At 41.2% G+C, this 16441-nt stretch overlaps 1 protein-coding gene and 1 long non-coding RNA gene across 2 annotated transcripts in view; one reads left to right on the forward strand and one right to left on the reverse strand.

Moving 5' to 3' along the window:
• The window catches only part of si:dkey-191m6.4 (rho GTPase-activating protein 22), a 28491-nt gene that overhangs the window by 7076 nt on the left and 4974 nt on the right, over positions 1 to 16441 (forward strand). The window contains exons 2-5 of the mRNA XM_024285731.2: positions 502 to 701; positions 3158 to 3245; positions 11010 to 11138; positions 15968 to 16175. Coding sequence (XP_024141499.1) covers positions 502 to 701; positions 3158 to 3245; positions 11010 to 11138; positions 15968 to 16175 — 625 coding nt within the window. The remainder of the gene's footprint in view (positions 1 to 501; positions 702 to 3157; positions 3246 to 11009; positions 11139 to 15967; positions 16176 to 16441) is intronic.
• LOC118600200 lies at positions 3244 to 11113 on the reverse strand. The gene is made up of 3 exons (XR_004949779.1): positions 10992 to 11113; positions 3872 to 4060; positions 3244 to 3346 (listed from the first exon to the last, which is right to left on the reverse strand). It is a non-coding gene; the product is annotated as an uncharacterized LOC118600200 (long non-coding RNA).

Raw genomic sequence — 16441 nt, forward strand, 5'->3', positions numbered from 1 at the left:
GAGGCGGTTCCTGTCACCTGAAGGAGGCGGGTCCTGTCACCTGAAGGGGGCAGTTCCTCTGTCACCTGAAGGAGGCGGGTCCAGTCACCTAAAGGGGGTGGGTCCTGTCACCTGAAGGAGGCAGTTCCTCTGTCATCTGAAGGGGGCGGGTCTTGTCACCTCAGAGAGGCGGTTCCTGTCGCCTGAAGGGGGTGGTTCCCTAAACCTTAAGGAGGCGGTTCCTGTCACCTGAAGGAGGCAGTTCCTCTGTCACCTGAAGGAGGCGGGTCCAGTCACCTAAAGGGGGTGGGTCCTGTCACCTCAGAGAGGCGGTTCCTCTGTCACCTGGAGAAGGCGGTACCCATCACCTGAAGGGGGTGGTTCCCGTCATCTGATGGAGGCGGTTCCGTAAACCTCAAGAAGGCGGTTCCCGTCACCTGAAGGGGGTGGTTCCCTAAACCTTAAGGAGGAGGTTCCTGTCTCCTTGAGGATGCGAGTAACGGTCTCCGTCTGTGTCTCCAGCCAGGTCAAAGAGCATGGTGATGGGGGAGGTGTCGCGGGGCCCCTGCCGGCCAGCGTCCCCCGGCCTCCAGGAGGGGGCGCTGAAGGCCGGCTGGCTGAAGAAGCAGCGCAGCATCATGAAGAACTGGCAGCTGCGCTGGTTCGTCCTGCGGTCCGACCAGCTGTTCTTCTACAAAGACGAGGAGGAAACCAAACCGCAGGTATCAGCCGGAGGTCCTGACCCTTTCACTCCGGAGAAACACACGTTCTTCAAACTACACAACTGACACCATTCCAGGGGATTCTGAAGCTCAGAGAATGAAGTTTTAGGGCAAATAATTTCAGTTTCAACATGTTTAGTAGGTGGAGCTCAAATAGTGTCTTAAAAATGTGTGTAGTGATGAACAAACACGAGTTTTGATCTCATTTCCATAAACGTTTCTTTGGAAATAGTCGCTTAAACACAAGTTTCCAATGGCGAAATTAACCCTTTAACACCGGAGCTCCAGTGTTTGTGTTCTTTGATTGGAAAAATAATAAAGTTTAGAAATAATCAGAGAGTTTGGAAACTTCTGGTTATTTTCTCTGCTTTGATCTGTCAATCAATCAGATGCTTTTCTTCAAGATTGATGATATAAAACCAAGTCAGAAGTCCTGATGACCTAAATCCATCAGGACTTACTGTCACACAGTCGATCAATCAGGAAATCAAAGTCTTTCTGCCGACTCATCATCTAGAGTCCGATTCAGTCACATGACCTCCTCTCATCATCCTTGATGAACAGTTTCTCCTTTCATCTCTGATTAGAATTTCCCAGAACATTTTCATCTCGTCTGGATTTGGGCGTGAACGCAGACCGAGCTCCTCCCCCTCCCCCACAGAGGTCAAAGTGAGACGACGTCACTAAAGCTCTCCTGCTTCCCCTCCGATCAATAGGAATCCAGGGTTACAAATGTGTGGGGGTGCTCCCATCAGCCCCACCAGGATGAAGGAGATGATGATTGGAGCAGAAACATCCGGGCGGGGCGTGGATCAATCCTCCGCTTTGTCTGTCGCTGATGTCTCTGTAATGGATGCAACATAAATCGGATTCAATCGTAGAGCGAGGAGGCTTTAAATCCTTCAAACGTTTAGATTCTGCCGTAAAAACCGTAGATTTACGTCATCTGCTCACCATAAAACCACAACAAAGCTGAAGAGTGCAGATAAAATAATCAGTTTTACACCAAACTTTCCTTAATCATCTCATTTTTACTTAAGAAATCCAAATTATTTGAGAAAAACTTCATATTGTCTCCAGATAAACTGTACCAGAGTTCGACTGGAGTTCGACTGTCCTCACCGATCTGTACCCGAGTGTGGATGTGAGTCGGGGTGAAACCAATCCACAGTTTAAAGAATCAAATCCTGACATGTTCAGTAATGGAACTAATTCAGTTAATGTATCATTTATAAACACTCCTTTAAGTTTCTGACATATTTGTTAGAAAATAACAACTATTTATTATGAATATAAACCGATTATTGCAGGAGACTCAAACTCAAACAAACAAAATCCAAAACACACTTTAGGTCACAAACAGGATAAACATTTATTGAACACTAAAACTACTTTTTTAAAACTTTAAAACTGTAACTTTTTAATATAATTATGAACTACATATATAGGATTACCTCCGATAATGCTAGTGTGAATGCTGGAAGCTGAAGATGGCCGCAGAAGATGCTAGTGCTGACAGCTGAAATTAATAGCTGAAAACTCTGAAGCTAATAGCTGAAATCGCTTAAGCTAATAGCTATCTTACATATTAGCTAAATGCCAAAGTAGCCTAAAAAAACTGAGCTTAGCCAAAACATCTAGCATGCAGCTGAAAAATTAGCTAAACTAAAAAATCTTAATAAATGTCAAAATAGTCCAAAACAAGCAGAACGCCAATTTTTAAAACTTTTAAACTGCAACTTTTTAACATAATTATGAATAATAAAAAGCAGGAATATTATTCCAGACTAAATCAACTTAAACCTTAAATAACTTTCAATATTTTACTCTCCATAAAAGTATATTTTGTCAAAATTGTACAAGTTAGAAATGAGCTTAAGATAACATCGGGTCATTAATAACAATAAAATAAAATGATCTGGAGGATAGAATTAATCAGAGGGCCGGATCTGGAACAGGAAAAGGGGAGGGGCTGCTAGGTCCACAGATATACAGTCAATGGTTGTGAAGAAGGTTTATAAGGTCTTTCATTGCAGCAAATGGAGAAACTAGAAATCAGTCGAGGAATTCACCAGATCGTCAGTCATTGGACCAGAGAGTCTGTAGGATCTTCCTCTCAGGTTACTCGTTTCCTTCTCATTCGTCTCTGTTATTCTGAGAACGCGGCCCCCCCGGGGACCCCCCCTCCCTGCCCCGGTCTCCCATCGCTGCCGCCCCTTCCATTTGTTGCCATGGTGATTAATGCCGGCGAGGTGCTCTGGCAGAGACCTGATGGAGGATGCCAGCCGAGCGGGCCGGCCCACAGGCGCTGGCACGCCGTCACGGCCCGCCTGGCCTCGGCGCTCAGAGATAAATGGGTATTGATCTGGATAATGTGTACTGATGAGGGAGAAGCTTCAGAGAGAAAAGAAAAACTGGAAATGTGGAGATGAAGAGGCTTCACTTCTGCGTTTCAGGGCTGCATTCCTCTGCAGGGATGTCAGGTCAACGAGCTCGCCGCCAACCCGGACGAACCCGGACGACACCTGTTTGAGATCCTCCCAGGTGAGACTCCTCCTCTTCCTCCGATCCTCATTCATGCAGCAGGTGCAGGTCCGTTTACTGACAGCAGAGGGCGCCGTTCTCCCTCACTTCACCTCAGGGTTCTGCAGGTTACAGATTTTCAAAGTAAAAGTCGTTTTGAGTGAAGCAAAACCTGGAAATACATAAATAAACATGAAGATCTGCAGGAAAAAGTCAGTGAAAATGTGAGGTGCAACAACTTTAAGGCCTTCCAATCTAAAAAAAATTAATAAATCAAGAATTCAGACTAATTAGGGGAAATTCTTGTTAATTTTTAGATAATAGAAAACATAATCCGGTCAATTCACACAAAGCAACTGACCAGTAAATCTCTCCAGAACAAACAGAATGAATCACTTCTTCAACAAATTTTAATTATTTTTTAGCTTGATCTAAATTTTGATGCAAAAAACATTTAAATAATAAATATTTGTTTTTAAGGACTAAAAATGATTTAATTCCTTTAGTAATCAACATTTTGAATGAATGTCTTAGTTCAGAGATCTCTCTGCCGCCTCATGATGGTTCTATGTTCTGTTGGGGAAAGATCTCAAATGAGGAACCAAACTCTGAACTTCCAGAACTTCCAGGAATAAAAGAGCGATGACCTTTGACTCTGAGGGTCATCTTCAGTTCCTGTCGGTTCTTCTGGTTTCGTGAAGGAAGCGTCCCGCTCCGTCAGTGTTTGCTGTGTTTGTGTTTGGCGTGGCCGTCGGGCCGCTCGGCGTCTGTGTGTTCGGTTTATGGCGGTCAACATCGCAGAGGGGTGAGAACCCCCCCCTAAAAAAAGATCCACTCTGGAGATACAGATGAGAATGAACATCAGGACTTAGTCGCTACAGATCATAGAAATTCACCTTTCAGTTGTGCTTTCAGCTCTGAGAGCTCTCTGTTTACATGCTCTCCTGCTAGCTTACAGCCCAAACAACATTAGCGGTGCAAGAACAACAGTGGACATTATCATTTCTACCCAGTCGAACCGTTTAGATCCAGCTAACGTGGCTAACATGTAGCGGTACCGGACCTTATTTCTGCATGTTACAGACAAGGTTGGGAGTTAGCGTAGCCACAATAGCACCTGTTTTAGTCAGTCTGTTTTTTATTTACCAGTTGCTTGGGAGTTACAGACATAGTGAGTATGCTAACTGATGTGGCTAACATGTAGCAGTACCGGACCTTTTTTTGGCGTGCTACTAACCAAGTTGGGAGTTAGCATAGGCGCAATAACATTTCAGTCAGTTTACTTTTTCACGTGTTGCAAAACAATGTTGGTAGCTATGGGTATAGTTAGCATGCTAACACTTCTGGTGTGGCTAACATGTAGCGGTACCAGAGCTTTTTTGTGTGTGTTACTAACAAGGTTGGGAGTTAGCGTAGGAATGATAACATTTCGGTCAGTCTGCTTTTTCACGTGTTGCAAAACAATGTTGGTAGTTATAGGTATAGTTAGCATGCTAACATGGCTAGCACTTGTGATGTGGCTAACATGTAGCGGTACCAGAGCTTTTTTGTGTGTGTTACTAACAAGGTTGGGAGTTAGCGTAGGAATGATAACATTTCAGTCAGTTTACTTTTTCACGTGTTGCAAAACAATGTTGGTAGCTATGGGTATAGTTAGCATGCTAACACTTCTGGTGTGGCTAACATGTAGCGGTACCAGAGCTTTTTTTGTGCGTGTTACTAACAAGGTTGGGAGTTACAGTTCAGTAAGTATGCTAACACTTGTGTTGTGGCTAACATGTAGCGTGTTACAAACACGGTTTTACGGTGAATTCACCCGGCGCCGGTGCCTCTGTAGAGCTCTCCAGAACACACAAACCAAAGCTACTCACTCAACATCATCCATGTTTTTCCATGATGTGGCAACAAATGAATTCCTGAAAAATGTTCCTCGGCTGAAGTGTCGAGGCTGTAAGCAGTAAATGTGACTCACACGTTGGTATGAATTCACCGTTGGAGTTACTGTAAATACAGCTCATAAATTCTGACGGACTTCTCTCCGTCTCTTTTGTCTCGCTTAACGCTCCTTATCAGACAGTTTCAAAAAAGGATACAACATAAAGCTTACATTTTTCTTATTAATGTCCATCATCTGAAAAATGCCACAATTAACATGTTAAAATTCTGATAGTTTTTTGGACTGTTTTGGCATTTACTAACATTTTTTAGGCTGTTTTAGAGTTCAGCTGATATTTCATCTACATGCTAGCTTTTTCGGCCAACCATTTTTTTCACTTTTTAAGGCTAATTTGGCATTTAGCTAATATTTTTAGCTGGCTTTCAGCTTCAGCGTTTTCATCCATTAAAGTCAGCTTTTTCAGCTATCATCTTCAGCATCTTCAGCACTAGCATTTTCAGCGGCCAAATTCAGCTCACACACCAGAATTATTGCAGGTAATGCTGTATATCTAGTTCATAATTACGTTAAAAAGTTACGACTTTAAAGTGTTAAAAATGTAGTTTTAGAGTCTTCAATAAATGTTTATCCTGTTCGTCCCGCGACCTCAGGTGCGTTTTAGATTTTGGCCCCTTGAGTGATTGAGTTTGACACTCCTGGTTTATGTAAAGAATTTATTATTTTTCCAATCAATGGGTGATGAATAAAGCTCCGCCCCTAACTATAATAATAATAATAATAATGGATTGGATTTATCTGCGCTTTTCCAGACGCTCAAAGCGCTTACATTGTGTATCCATTATTCATTCACACCTCAATCATACTTGGTGACGGTAAGCTACTACTGTAGCCACAGCTGCCCTGGGGCAGGCTGACAGAGGCGTGGCTGCCAGTATGCGCCAACGGCCCCTCTGACCATCACCGGAACATTCATACGCATTCACACACCAGTGGAGCCACACTGGAGGCAAGTAGGCTTAAGTGTCTTGCCCAAGGACACAACGACACTTGGCTGGCGGGAGCTGGAATCGAACCGCCTATCCTTCGATCATTGGCCGACCCGCTCTACCACCTGAGCCACTGTCGCCCGACAGTCCGTTCCGTTTTTATATGGACCTACAGCGGACCAGAAATGGTACCAGTTGGTTCTGCTTAACGGGTCAAATTTGTAAAGGAAACACTCAAAAGTCCGGTCCAGTCCGGTCCAGTCTGGTCCGGTCCGGTCCAGTCCGGTCCAGTCTGGTCCGGTCTGGACCACTCAGTGGAAACGAACCGTCTGACATTCTGGATGTCTGGAGAACTCACCACCTTAAATTCAGAGATTTTTGAGGCTAAATTTTAATCTGTGACAGATTTCATTGATCTGAGGAAACGTTCTGAAGGTCTGATGAGCAGATTAAGTGGAATTTGGTAGTTTTTCCCCAAATAATCATTAAAGGTTTGAAAGACGGTGATGTTTTTGTTTCCAGTTTTACACTGAAGTGTAAATGTTTCCTCCAAACCTGCAGCTCCTCAGAGCTTGATGACTGTCTGCGTTTGTTTGACAAAGCCTGGAGGACGGCCCATCTCCCCGTCTCTGAGAGGAGGCCTTGTTGCCCTCCTCCGGGGGGATTTGCGTCTCCCCGGGGGGCCGAGGGAACAGACCTGCTGCTGCTCTGCCGTCAGAGAAGCGGCTGAATGAAAGGAGGACGGTGAGGCTCCCTCTGGCAGCTCCGGGGCATCCGCTCTACCTGCCCCCGGCCGGCGCCGGTCCGGAGCCTGACCCGGCCCGCGGCGCTCGCTCAGACATGGGCCCGGTCTGCTGCAAACCGGACGGGCTGAGGAAAGCGCGTCTCCAAGGTAACGGGAAACAGATGCTGGAGCTTTTTTACAAGAGCAGCAGAGGCCGAGGCGGAGCGGCCCGGAGAATGTCGGAAGGCCGGACGAGCGGCAGCTTTATGGATCGGAGCGCTGATTCATGTCTGCTGCTGACTTTTACAGCCGTGAGTTTGGGATGTTCTGGGCTGAGAAACACTCTCCTGAACTCATGCAGACCTTCGTCTGCTCGGTTTCCTGCAGCGTCTTCATCCACGCAGAAATGATCATGTTTGTGTAGAAATTGAAGGAATTGTTGTGTAAACTTGTGTGTTTTGGAGGCGGGGTTTCTGCATCCACTAAGATGCATTTTGGAGGAGTTAAAGTTAATAATTCTTACATATATTTTATTGTAAATATGAGTTTTTTTTATCTAAACACTTCCTGAAAGGAGAAACTGAGTTATTCTGGAGAACTCAACAGGATGGATGATGGATGATGGATGGATGATGGATGGATGATGGATGATGGATGGATGATGGATGGATGATGGATGGATGATGGATGGATGATGGATGGATGATGGATGGATGGATGATAGGTGATGGATGGATGATGGATGATGGATCGATGATGGATGGATGGATGGATGATGGATGATAGATGGATGATGAATGATGGATGGATGGATGGATGGATGATGGATGATGGATGATGGATGATACATGGATGATAGATGGATGGATGAATGATGGATGGATGGATGGATGGATGGATGATGGATGATGGATGATACATGGATGACAGATGGATGGATGGATGATGGATGGATGATGGATGGATGGATGATGGATGCATGATGGATGGATGATGGATGGATGATGGATGGACAGATGAATCCCAGGTTACCATGGAGACACATTCATCTTGATCAGAATTTCGTTGTTTTCGGGAGAAGTTGATGTGAATTTTGGACAAATGGAGATGAGAACATTAGAAGAACGCAAACATTTGTCAACATTTCTTCAGATTCATAAACTCACTGAATGTTATTTTAGTATTGGGTTGTTGTTGATCATGAGGTCAGAAGGTCATGCTGCTGTTTGTTTGTTTGTTTGTTGATTTCATCACAGCTCTGTCTCCAACACTCGCTGTGAGTCAAAGCTGTTTCCAGATACAGAACCATCAAACCTGAGGACTCATCTGGACTCTGATGTTCTGGTCTGAGAACATTAGACGGTCCAGATCTTTGGTTCCTGCATGCTCTCTGCAGGCTCCGCCCCCGACTCTTTGTTCATTTTAAATGAATCTTTATGCATCAGACTGAACGTCTCTGCAGAGCGCCGCTCTTCGTCATGGCGGCGTGACTCTGGCCCTCAGCGCCGCTGTTTATATTTGGATTCCGTCTCACAGCTGAATGACTCTGACAACAATGACTGCGGCTGTGGCAACAACACCGCCGCCATCGCCGCCGCCGCACAACAACCAGTCAAACAAGAGAGGAGAACTCTTCCTCTGAACTCCTCAAACTTTAGGAAAAAACTGAAACAAACAAGTCAAAAGTTTTAAAGAACTTTAAAGAAGAATTCTATGAAGTTAAGAAAACAGACGGAATCTTTTGTTTGGTCCAATCAGAATTTGTGACATCATGAAGATCCACAAACACAAGAGAGAAAACAGATTTTGACAAGATGTTAGTCGTTTCTACAATAACATTGTATCAGTGATAATTCTATCCGGCCCTCCAGATCATTTTATTTCATTGTTATTGACAGCCTGATGTTATCTTGAGCTCATTTCTAACTTGTGTGATTTTGACCAAATATATTTTTATGGAGAGTAAAATATTGAAAGTTATTTAAGGTTTAAGTTGATTTATTCTAGAATAATATTCCTGTCTTTTTATTATTCATGATTATGCTTAAAAGTTAAGGTTTTAAGCTTTAAAAATTTGCATTCTGCAGCTTCTTGGATTATTTTGGCATTTACTAAGATTTTTCAGGCTATTTTGGAGTATTTCAGCTTCATGCTAGCTGTTTTGGCTAACCTACGTTTTTTTCCAGTTTTTTAAGATAATTTGGGATTTAGCTAATATATTTTTGCTAGCTTTCAGCTTCAATGTTTTTAGCTATTAACTTCAGCGTTTCAGATATCAACTTCAATGTTTTCAGCTTTTCACTACAGCGTTTTCAACTATTTACTGAAGTGTTTTCAGCTATCAACTTCAGCGTTTTAGCTATTAGCTTTAACGTTTTTACCTATTTGCTGAAGTGTTTTCAGCTATCAGCTTCAACACTTTCAGCTTTTCACTTCAGCATTTTCAGCTATCAACTAGCTATTGGCTTATGCGTTTTCACCTATTTACTGAAGTGTTTTCAGCTTTTTACTTCAGAGATTTCAGCTATTAACTTTTGCATTTTTAGCTATTGGCTTCAGCATTTCAGCTATCAACTTCAACGTTTTCAGCTTTTCACTTCAGCGTTGTCAGCTATTAACTGAAGTGTTTTTAGCTATCAGCTATCAGCTTCAGCATTCACACTAGCATTATATATCTAGTTTGGCCATGGTGCAGTGGTAGGGCGGAAGATTGTGGGTTCAATTCCCGCCTTGCCCACCCATGTGTCGAAGTGTCCTTGGGCAAGACACTGAGCCCCGAATTGCCTCTGGTGGGAGGTTGGCACCAGTGTTTGGCAGCGGAGCCACCACCAGTGTGTGACTGTGGAGCGCTTTGGAAGAATACGTCATTTACCATTTTAGTTCATAATTACGTTAAAAAGTTAAAACGTTTTAAAAATGTAATTTTAGAGTGTTTAATAAATGTTTATCCTGTTGGGCCGGCGGCCTAAGGTGTGTTTTGGCCCCTTGTGTGATTGAGTTTGACACCTCTGGCTTAAAGTGAACCGGAGAGTTTGTTTCTCCTGATAATCCAGAACAATCTTCTGTCTGAATGCACCCAAGCGGTCCAAATGTAGGACCAGGAACCGCTCTCAGACCCATATCTTTAGGTGGTCTCTGCTTCGTGGAGCTTCGGTTCTCTATGATTTTCCTGAGTCTGAATAGACTCCACGCTCAGAGCTGAACAGCTGAAACAAAGCGGCCACTGTAGCCCAGTATTATGGGATGTAAATTTAAAACTAAGTTTGCTTTCTTGTGAAAGGAGTTTGTTGTCATTTGTACGCCAGGGTGGAATGAAGTAAGCTGAATTTGGCTGCTGAAGATAATGAAAATGATAGCTGAAACCAGTGAAGGTGATAGCCAGCTAAAAATATTAGCTAAATGCCAAATTTTCTAGAAAATAAAAAATAAAAAAACAAACTTATGTTAGCCAAAACAGCTAGCATGTTGGTGAAATATTAGCTAAACGTTAAAACAGCCTAAAAATCTTAGTAAATGCCCAAATAGTACAAAAAGCTGCAGAATGCCAATTTTAAAACTTTAAAACTGTAACTTTTAAACATAATTATGAAAAATAAAAAGACAGGAATATTATTCCAGAATAAATCAACTTAAACTTCAATATTTTACCCTCCATAAAAATATGTTTTGTCAAGATAACATCGGGTCATTAATAACAATAAAATAAAATGATCTGGAGGGCCGGATCCGGCCCCCGGGCCGTGACTTTGACACATGTGAACTAAAGTCTCTGAAAGTCTTGTATTTTTGTGATTTTCTATTCATGTTCTGATGCCGTTGGAGCAGAAACGGAAGTCCCAGCAGCTGCATTTGACCTGAGGTTCCACAGCAGAACCACGTGGTCATGTGACCACAGCTCTCACAGCATCAGCTCTTTGGAGCTCTGCTGCCCTCTAGTGTTGTCTAAGTCTTACTGCATTTTCTGTGAATCTAAGTTTTTCATGTCTTTGCTGAATATTTTGAATATTTGAGCTGATTGAAGCTGTACTGTTAGAATCTCTGTATCTGTACGTGGTTCAGCTGCTTCTCCTGTTTTAGAAACATGAGTTCTGTTGAGACTCAGACGTCTTTAAATCATCGTTTCTGCTGAAACATGAACGGAGGGAGAAGGAGCCTCTCACCTTTCTCCTCCTCCTCAGGTGGGACCGGGGAGAAGGACCGGACCCCCATCAGCCATGAGTCCGTCCTGCTCATGGCCAACTCCCAGGCGGACATGGACGACTGGGTCAAGGCCATCCGCCGGGTCATCTGGGCGCCGTTTGGAGGAGGTAACTCCGACAACAATGGTTTTCTCTGGGGGTTCGGTCATCACTCAGTGACAGATTTAGACTCTTCTCATAGTGTGATCACAGTGACACGTGTTATGTAATCAACCAGAGCATGACAGCATGTTATTCTACACCTGAGCAGAAGACGGATTCCTCTGCAGAACATTTACTCCCGTTCTCTCAGAAATCCTTTCTTTGTTCCAGTTTGACTAAAAAGACAAAAACGAGAGGAAGAGTCGTGTTTTTGTGTTGGCCTGAGGCCCGTTTCCCGTCATCAGTTCAGCTCTTCGTGTCAGACGTGTGAACAGAAATATACGCCGACGTGTTTCAGGCTGACAGCAGCAGGAGTGAGGTTACAAATAACACGTATTAATAGGGACGAGGACGGAGAGATGGACGCTCTACAGGAGGAACTCTGTTCTAACGAGTAATCTTCAAGTTCTATGGCTACATATGACGTAATAAAGATACATAATCTGTAAGAAAACACACAACAAACACAACATGATTCAAACAATAGATACTTGCAGCTGATTTACGCTTAAAAGCGAAAGACTAAGACGAACTAGAAAAGTTGCATTAGCTGCAATAACGCCAGGATGAATGATTTTGCTGAATGTGGTCGCTAGAGATGCTGAAGACATTTACTGTAATTACTTTTTTTTTTTTTAACTTGTCCTGTCCAACAGCTGAGCCAACAGATGTGGGCTGAGAGCTTCTTGTGTTGGGCAGATTTTACTGTCACAACAGGGATTTATTGAGTATAAACCCCTGTTGTATTTAATGCTAAACTTTATTTATATTGATTATGTTTTATTTTATTTATTTGTTTTTCTTTGTCGTTGGACCGGACGGAAAAAGGGAAGAGGGTGGGGGAGGGGTGTAATTACTTAATGCTAAAGCTATTGAGATGAAGCTGTTGCAAAATGCTAAAGATGCTAAAGGACTTAAAGTTGCAGAAAGTACACAAAGAATTGGAAGAATTTGTAGTAAAATCACATAAATTGCAAAAAAATTCAAGAACCGTAAAATTTATGAATACCAAAAGTAAAGACATGAATGTCCTGCATGTGCTGAGCGTTTGGATACCAATATTGTATAGGTTTAAAGTGTGTTTCTATGGAGATGAAAAATCGCAATAAATGCGAACAATAGTAAAATGCGTGAAAGATATAAATACCAAATGTACAACCTGGAATTTCCTGAACAGGCTGAATGTTTTGATACCAATATTGCAAAGGATTCAAAGATGTACAAAGAATTTCAAGAGTTTCTTGAAAAGGAAAAAATATAAAACAAAACACAAAAACTGCGTAAAATTTCAAATTTATTAACACAAAAAGTGTAAGAATGAATGTCTTGAATGTGTTGAACGTTTTGATATCAATACTGTAGAGGTTTCAAAGTGTATTTCTATGGAACTGAAAAATCAAAATAACTGCAAAAAATGTTAAAATGCGTAAAAGAATTTCACAAATGATAATAGGATTTTTTTTAATCACAAAAAATTGTGTAAAATTTCGGATACTGTAAAACTTATGAATACCAAAAGTGTAACCACGAATGTCCTAAATGTGCTTGCATAGGTTTCAAAGAGGACAATAAGGAAAAAAGAAAAATACAAGCAGTAAAAGCAGTAAAAGCAGTAATGTCCTGAACATAATCAACATTTTGATACCAATATTACATATTTTTCAAAGTTGTACAAAAAATTTGAAGGAATTCTCAAAAAAAAAGAAAGAAATTGCGTAAAATTTTTAAATACATAAAATATATGAATACAAAGATTAAAAGCATGAATGTCCCGAATGATTTGATACCAATATTACATAGATTTAAAGTTTATTCTGATGGACCTGAAAAATTGGAATAAAAAATGTCAAAAAACATAAAATTTATGAAAACAAAAAATACAAACAGGAATGTCCTGAATGTTCTAATACCAATACTGCACACGTTTCAAAGGTGCAAAAAGAATTTGAAGAATTCCTGGAAAATTTTCTAAAAATCGTTAAATTAATAAACACGAAGCATTGATGTCCTGAACGTTTTGATATCAATATTAAAAAGGTGTAAAAGTGCTTTTCTATGGAGCTATAAAACCGTAATAATTGCGAAAAATTTTAAAATGCGTATAATATATAAATATCAAAAGTACAACCTGGAATGTTCTTAACGTGATGAACATTTTGATACCAATGTCCTCGGTTTCAAAGTCTGCAAAGTATTTGAAGAATTTTGTTATTTCTACGGAAAAAAAAATTGCGCAAATTACGTACAATTTAAAAAATTGCAAACTATATAAATACAAAATGTACAAGCATGAATGTCCTGAAGTTGATGAACGTTTTGATGACAATATTGCTCAGGTTTCAAAGATGCATAACGAATTGGAAGAATTTCTTGAAAAAAATGCAACAAAAATTGCACAAAATTTCAAAAAACTTAAAAATTAGTAATACAAAAAGTTTAAAGATGAACATGCTGAATGTTTTGATATCAATATGGCATAAGTTTCAAAAGTGGATAAAAATGTTGAAGGTTTTGAAGAAGAATTTTTCACTTTCAATGGGACTAAAAAAAATTGAATAATTACATAAAATCCTAAAAAAAACGTAAAATATATGAACACCAAAAGTACAAGCAGTACTTTCTAATTTGATTTTTGTTGCTCTGCACATTTTAATGAAAAAAGTCCTCATGAAATCAATTTAAGATCAACTCAGATAAAATATTTTGTATTTTCAAAGACAAAAAATGTTTCTGATTTTTTTTATATATTCTCACTTACAGACGAAGCCCATTAATATACAAATATACAAACTAAAAATCATAAAATTCTTCATATATACCAAATAAATATAATAAAAGAGAGAGGTGTGTTATTATATTTTTTGCAGTTAAAAGACAATAACTTTAAATATCTTTATTACAGTTGTTTCTCTTCCTAATCGGAGTGATTTCTGAATCTCAAACGTCTGGACTCTAAAGTGGTCTCAGACACTTTGGGCTCGTTCATCTACCGTGGCGGTGAGCGGCTCCATGTGTGGCCAGTCTTTGTGGGCCGCCATATCCCGGCCCCCCTCTCAGGTTCAGTCTGGAGTGTTCCAGAATAGATCTGTCGCCAGCGCGCAGACCCGTCTGCGCAGCAGCAGCAGCAGCAGCCCTGCAGCCTCTGCTGCTGCTGCTCACATTTCTCCGACCCCCGGCCGCTCCCCGCCGTCCTTCTCCCACTGCCGTTTAACCGGACGGCTCAATGCCAGACACAGAATGGAATAACAATCTGAAATGTGGACTGGGGATGTACGAAAAGCCGTCTCTGCTGGTGTGTAACGTCTGCTCGGTGAAGCTGCAGGATTACTGCGAGCTGTCGGTCAGCTGCCGCTGCTGCAGCCCATCAGCAGGTAACCTGGAGGAGGAGCAGAACGATGGAGGATCAGACGAGTTCTTTAGGAATCTGTAAACCGGGGAGGGGGCCGACATCCCAAAAAACCCTGAGGTCAAAGGTCGAACAGGATAAACATTATGAACACTCTGAAGCTAAATTATTAAAACTATAAAACCAGAACTTTTTAAAATTATTATGAACTAGATATACAGCATTACCTGAGATGATGCTAGTGTGAATGCTGTAAGCTGGATTTGGGGGCTGAAAATGCTGAAACTGAAAGTCACATAAACGTATTGGTTAAATGTCAAATTAGCCTAAAAAAAAAAACTTAGATTAGCCAAAACAGCTAGCATGCAGTTAAAAAAATAGCTAAACTTCAAAATATCCAAAAAACTGAAAAAAGCCTAAATTAGCCAAAACAGCTAACAAGTAGCTGAATTATTAGCTGAACTCCAAATTAGCCTAAAAAATCCTAATAAATGCCATTATAGTAGAAAAAGCTAAGAGAATGCCAATTTTTTAAAATTTGAAACCGTAACTTTTTAACATAATTATGAATAATAAAAAGACAAGAATACTATTCCAGAATAAATCAACTAAAACCTTAAATAACTTTCAATATATTTTTATTTTACATAAAAATATATTTTGTCAAAATTTTACAAGTTAAAAATGAGCGTAAGATAACGGGACATTAATAACGACAAAATAAAAGGATCTGGAGGGCCAGACAGAATTACCCGGAGGGCCGGATCCGGCCCCCGGGCCTTGACTTTGACACATGTGCTGTAGATAAAATCAAGTAGAAAATAAAACACATGGAAGAACCAAAACTTCCGGAATTCAACTTTTTTGAAAACAAATTTTAATGTGCAGTTCGGGAACTAACCACTGGGGGGAGCTGTGATTACATTAAATTGTCAAACTTACCAAAAATTAAGCTCCTTCAGGATGGGTTCAGGAAGGGTTTACAGACTTTAATCCATTTGCACAAAACTTGATTCCTTTTAAGTTTAGATTGACACCTGTCAGTCAAACAGAGACACTCTTAACAACTTCTCCATTGAATGTATGTGAGAACTGGATAGAGCGGGTGTGACATCACCCATAGAGACTGCCTTACCTTCAGATCCAGTGAAATGAAGCCAATTCAGTCGCCATGTTGGAGCCGGACTACCGTGATTGGTCTGTGTCAGCGTTTCTATGGCAACTCCTAGCTGTGCTTCCATTACACATAAACATAAAACTTTATTGAAATGTATCAAAACACACATTCAAATTTCTGCCTCGACACTAGCGCTTCTCAACATCTATCAAAGGAGACGTCGGCGTCTTATTTAGCAGCAATTTCCATTAGAGCGCTTATGTAATTTTCTATCAGCAGTAAATATATTATTTCATGGTTTCCTAAATCAACAAGGTATGCTTGCATCTTCAGGGATCTTCGGCCAGCGTCTAGAAGACACGGTGCAGTATGAGAAGAAGTTTGGCCCTCGGCTGGCTCCCCTCCTGGTGGAACAGTGCGTGGACTTCATCAGAGAAAGAGGCCTGAATGAAGAGGGTTTGTTTCGGATGCCGGGACAAGCCAACCTGGTCAAAGAACTGCAGGAGGCTTTCGACTGTGGAGACAAGCCTCTGTTTGACAGGTGGACAGACGGGTTTGTGAGAGGGACCTGGTTGCACACAAGATAGCAATCATACACAGCATTGAACTCATCATTAGCCGGAAGCCGAATTTGCATATGTATATTAGAAGACTTCTAACCCTAACGGTTAGGGTTAGGGTTAGGGGTTAGGGTAAGGTTAGGGTTAGTGTAAGGTTAGGGTTAGTATAAGGTTAGGGTTAGTGTAAGGTTAGGGGTTAGGGTTAGGGTAAGGTTAGGGTTAGGGTTAGTGTAAGGCTAGGGGTTAG

The sequence above is a fragment of the Oryzias melastigma genome, linkage group LG19 (assembly GCF_002922805.2).
Source record: "Oryzias melastigma strain HK-1 linkage group LG19, ASM292280v2, whole genome shotgun sequence".
NCBI lineage: Eukaryota > Metazoa > Chordata > Actinopteri > Beloniformes > Adrianichthyidae > Oryzias > Oryzias melastigma.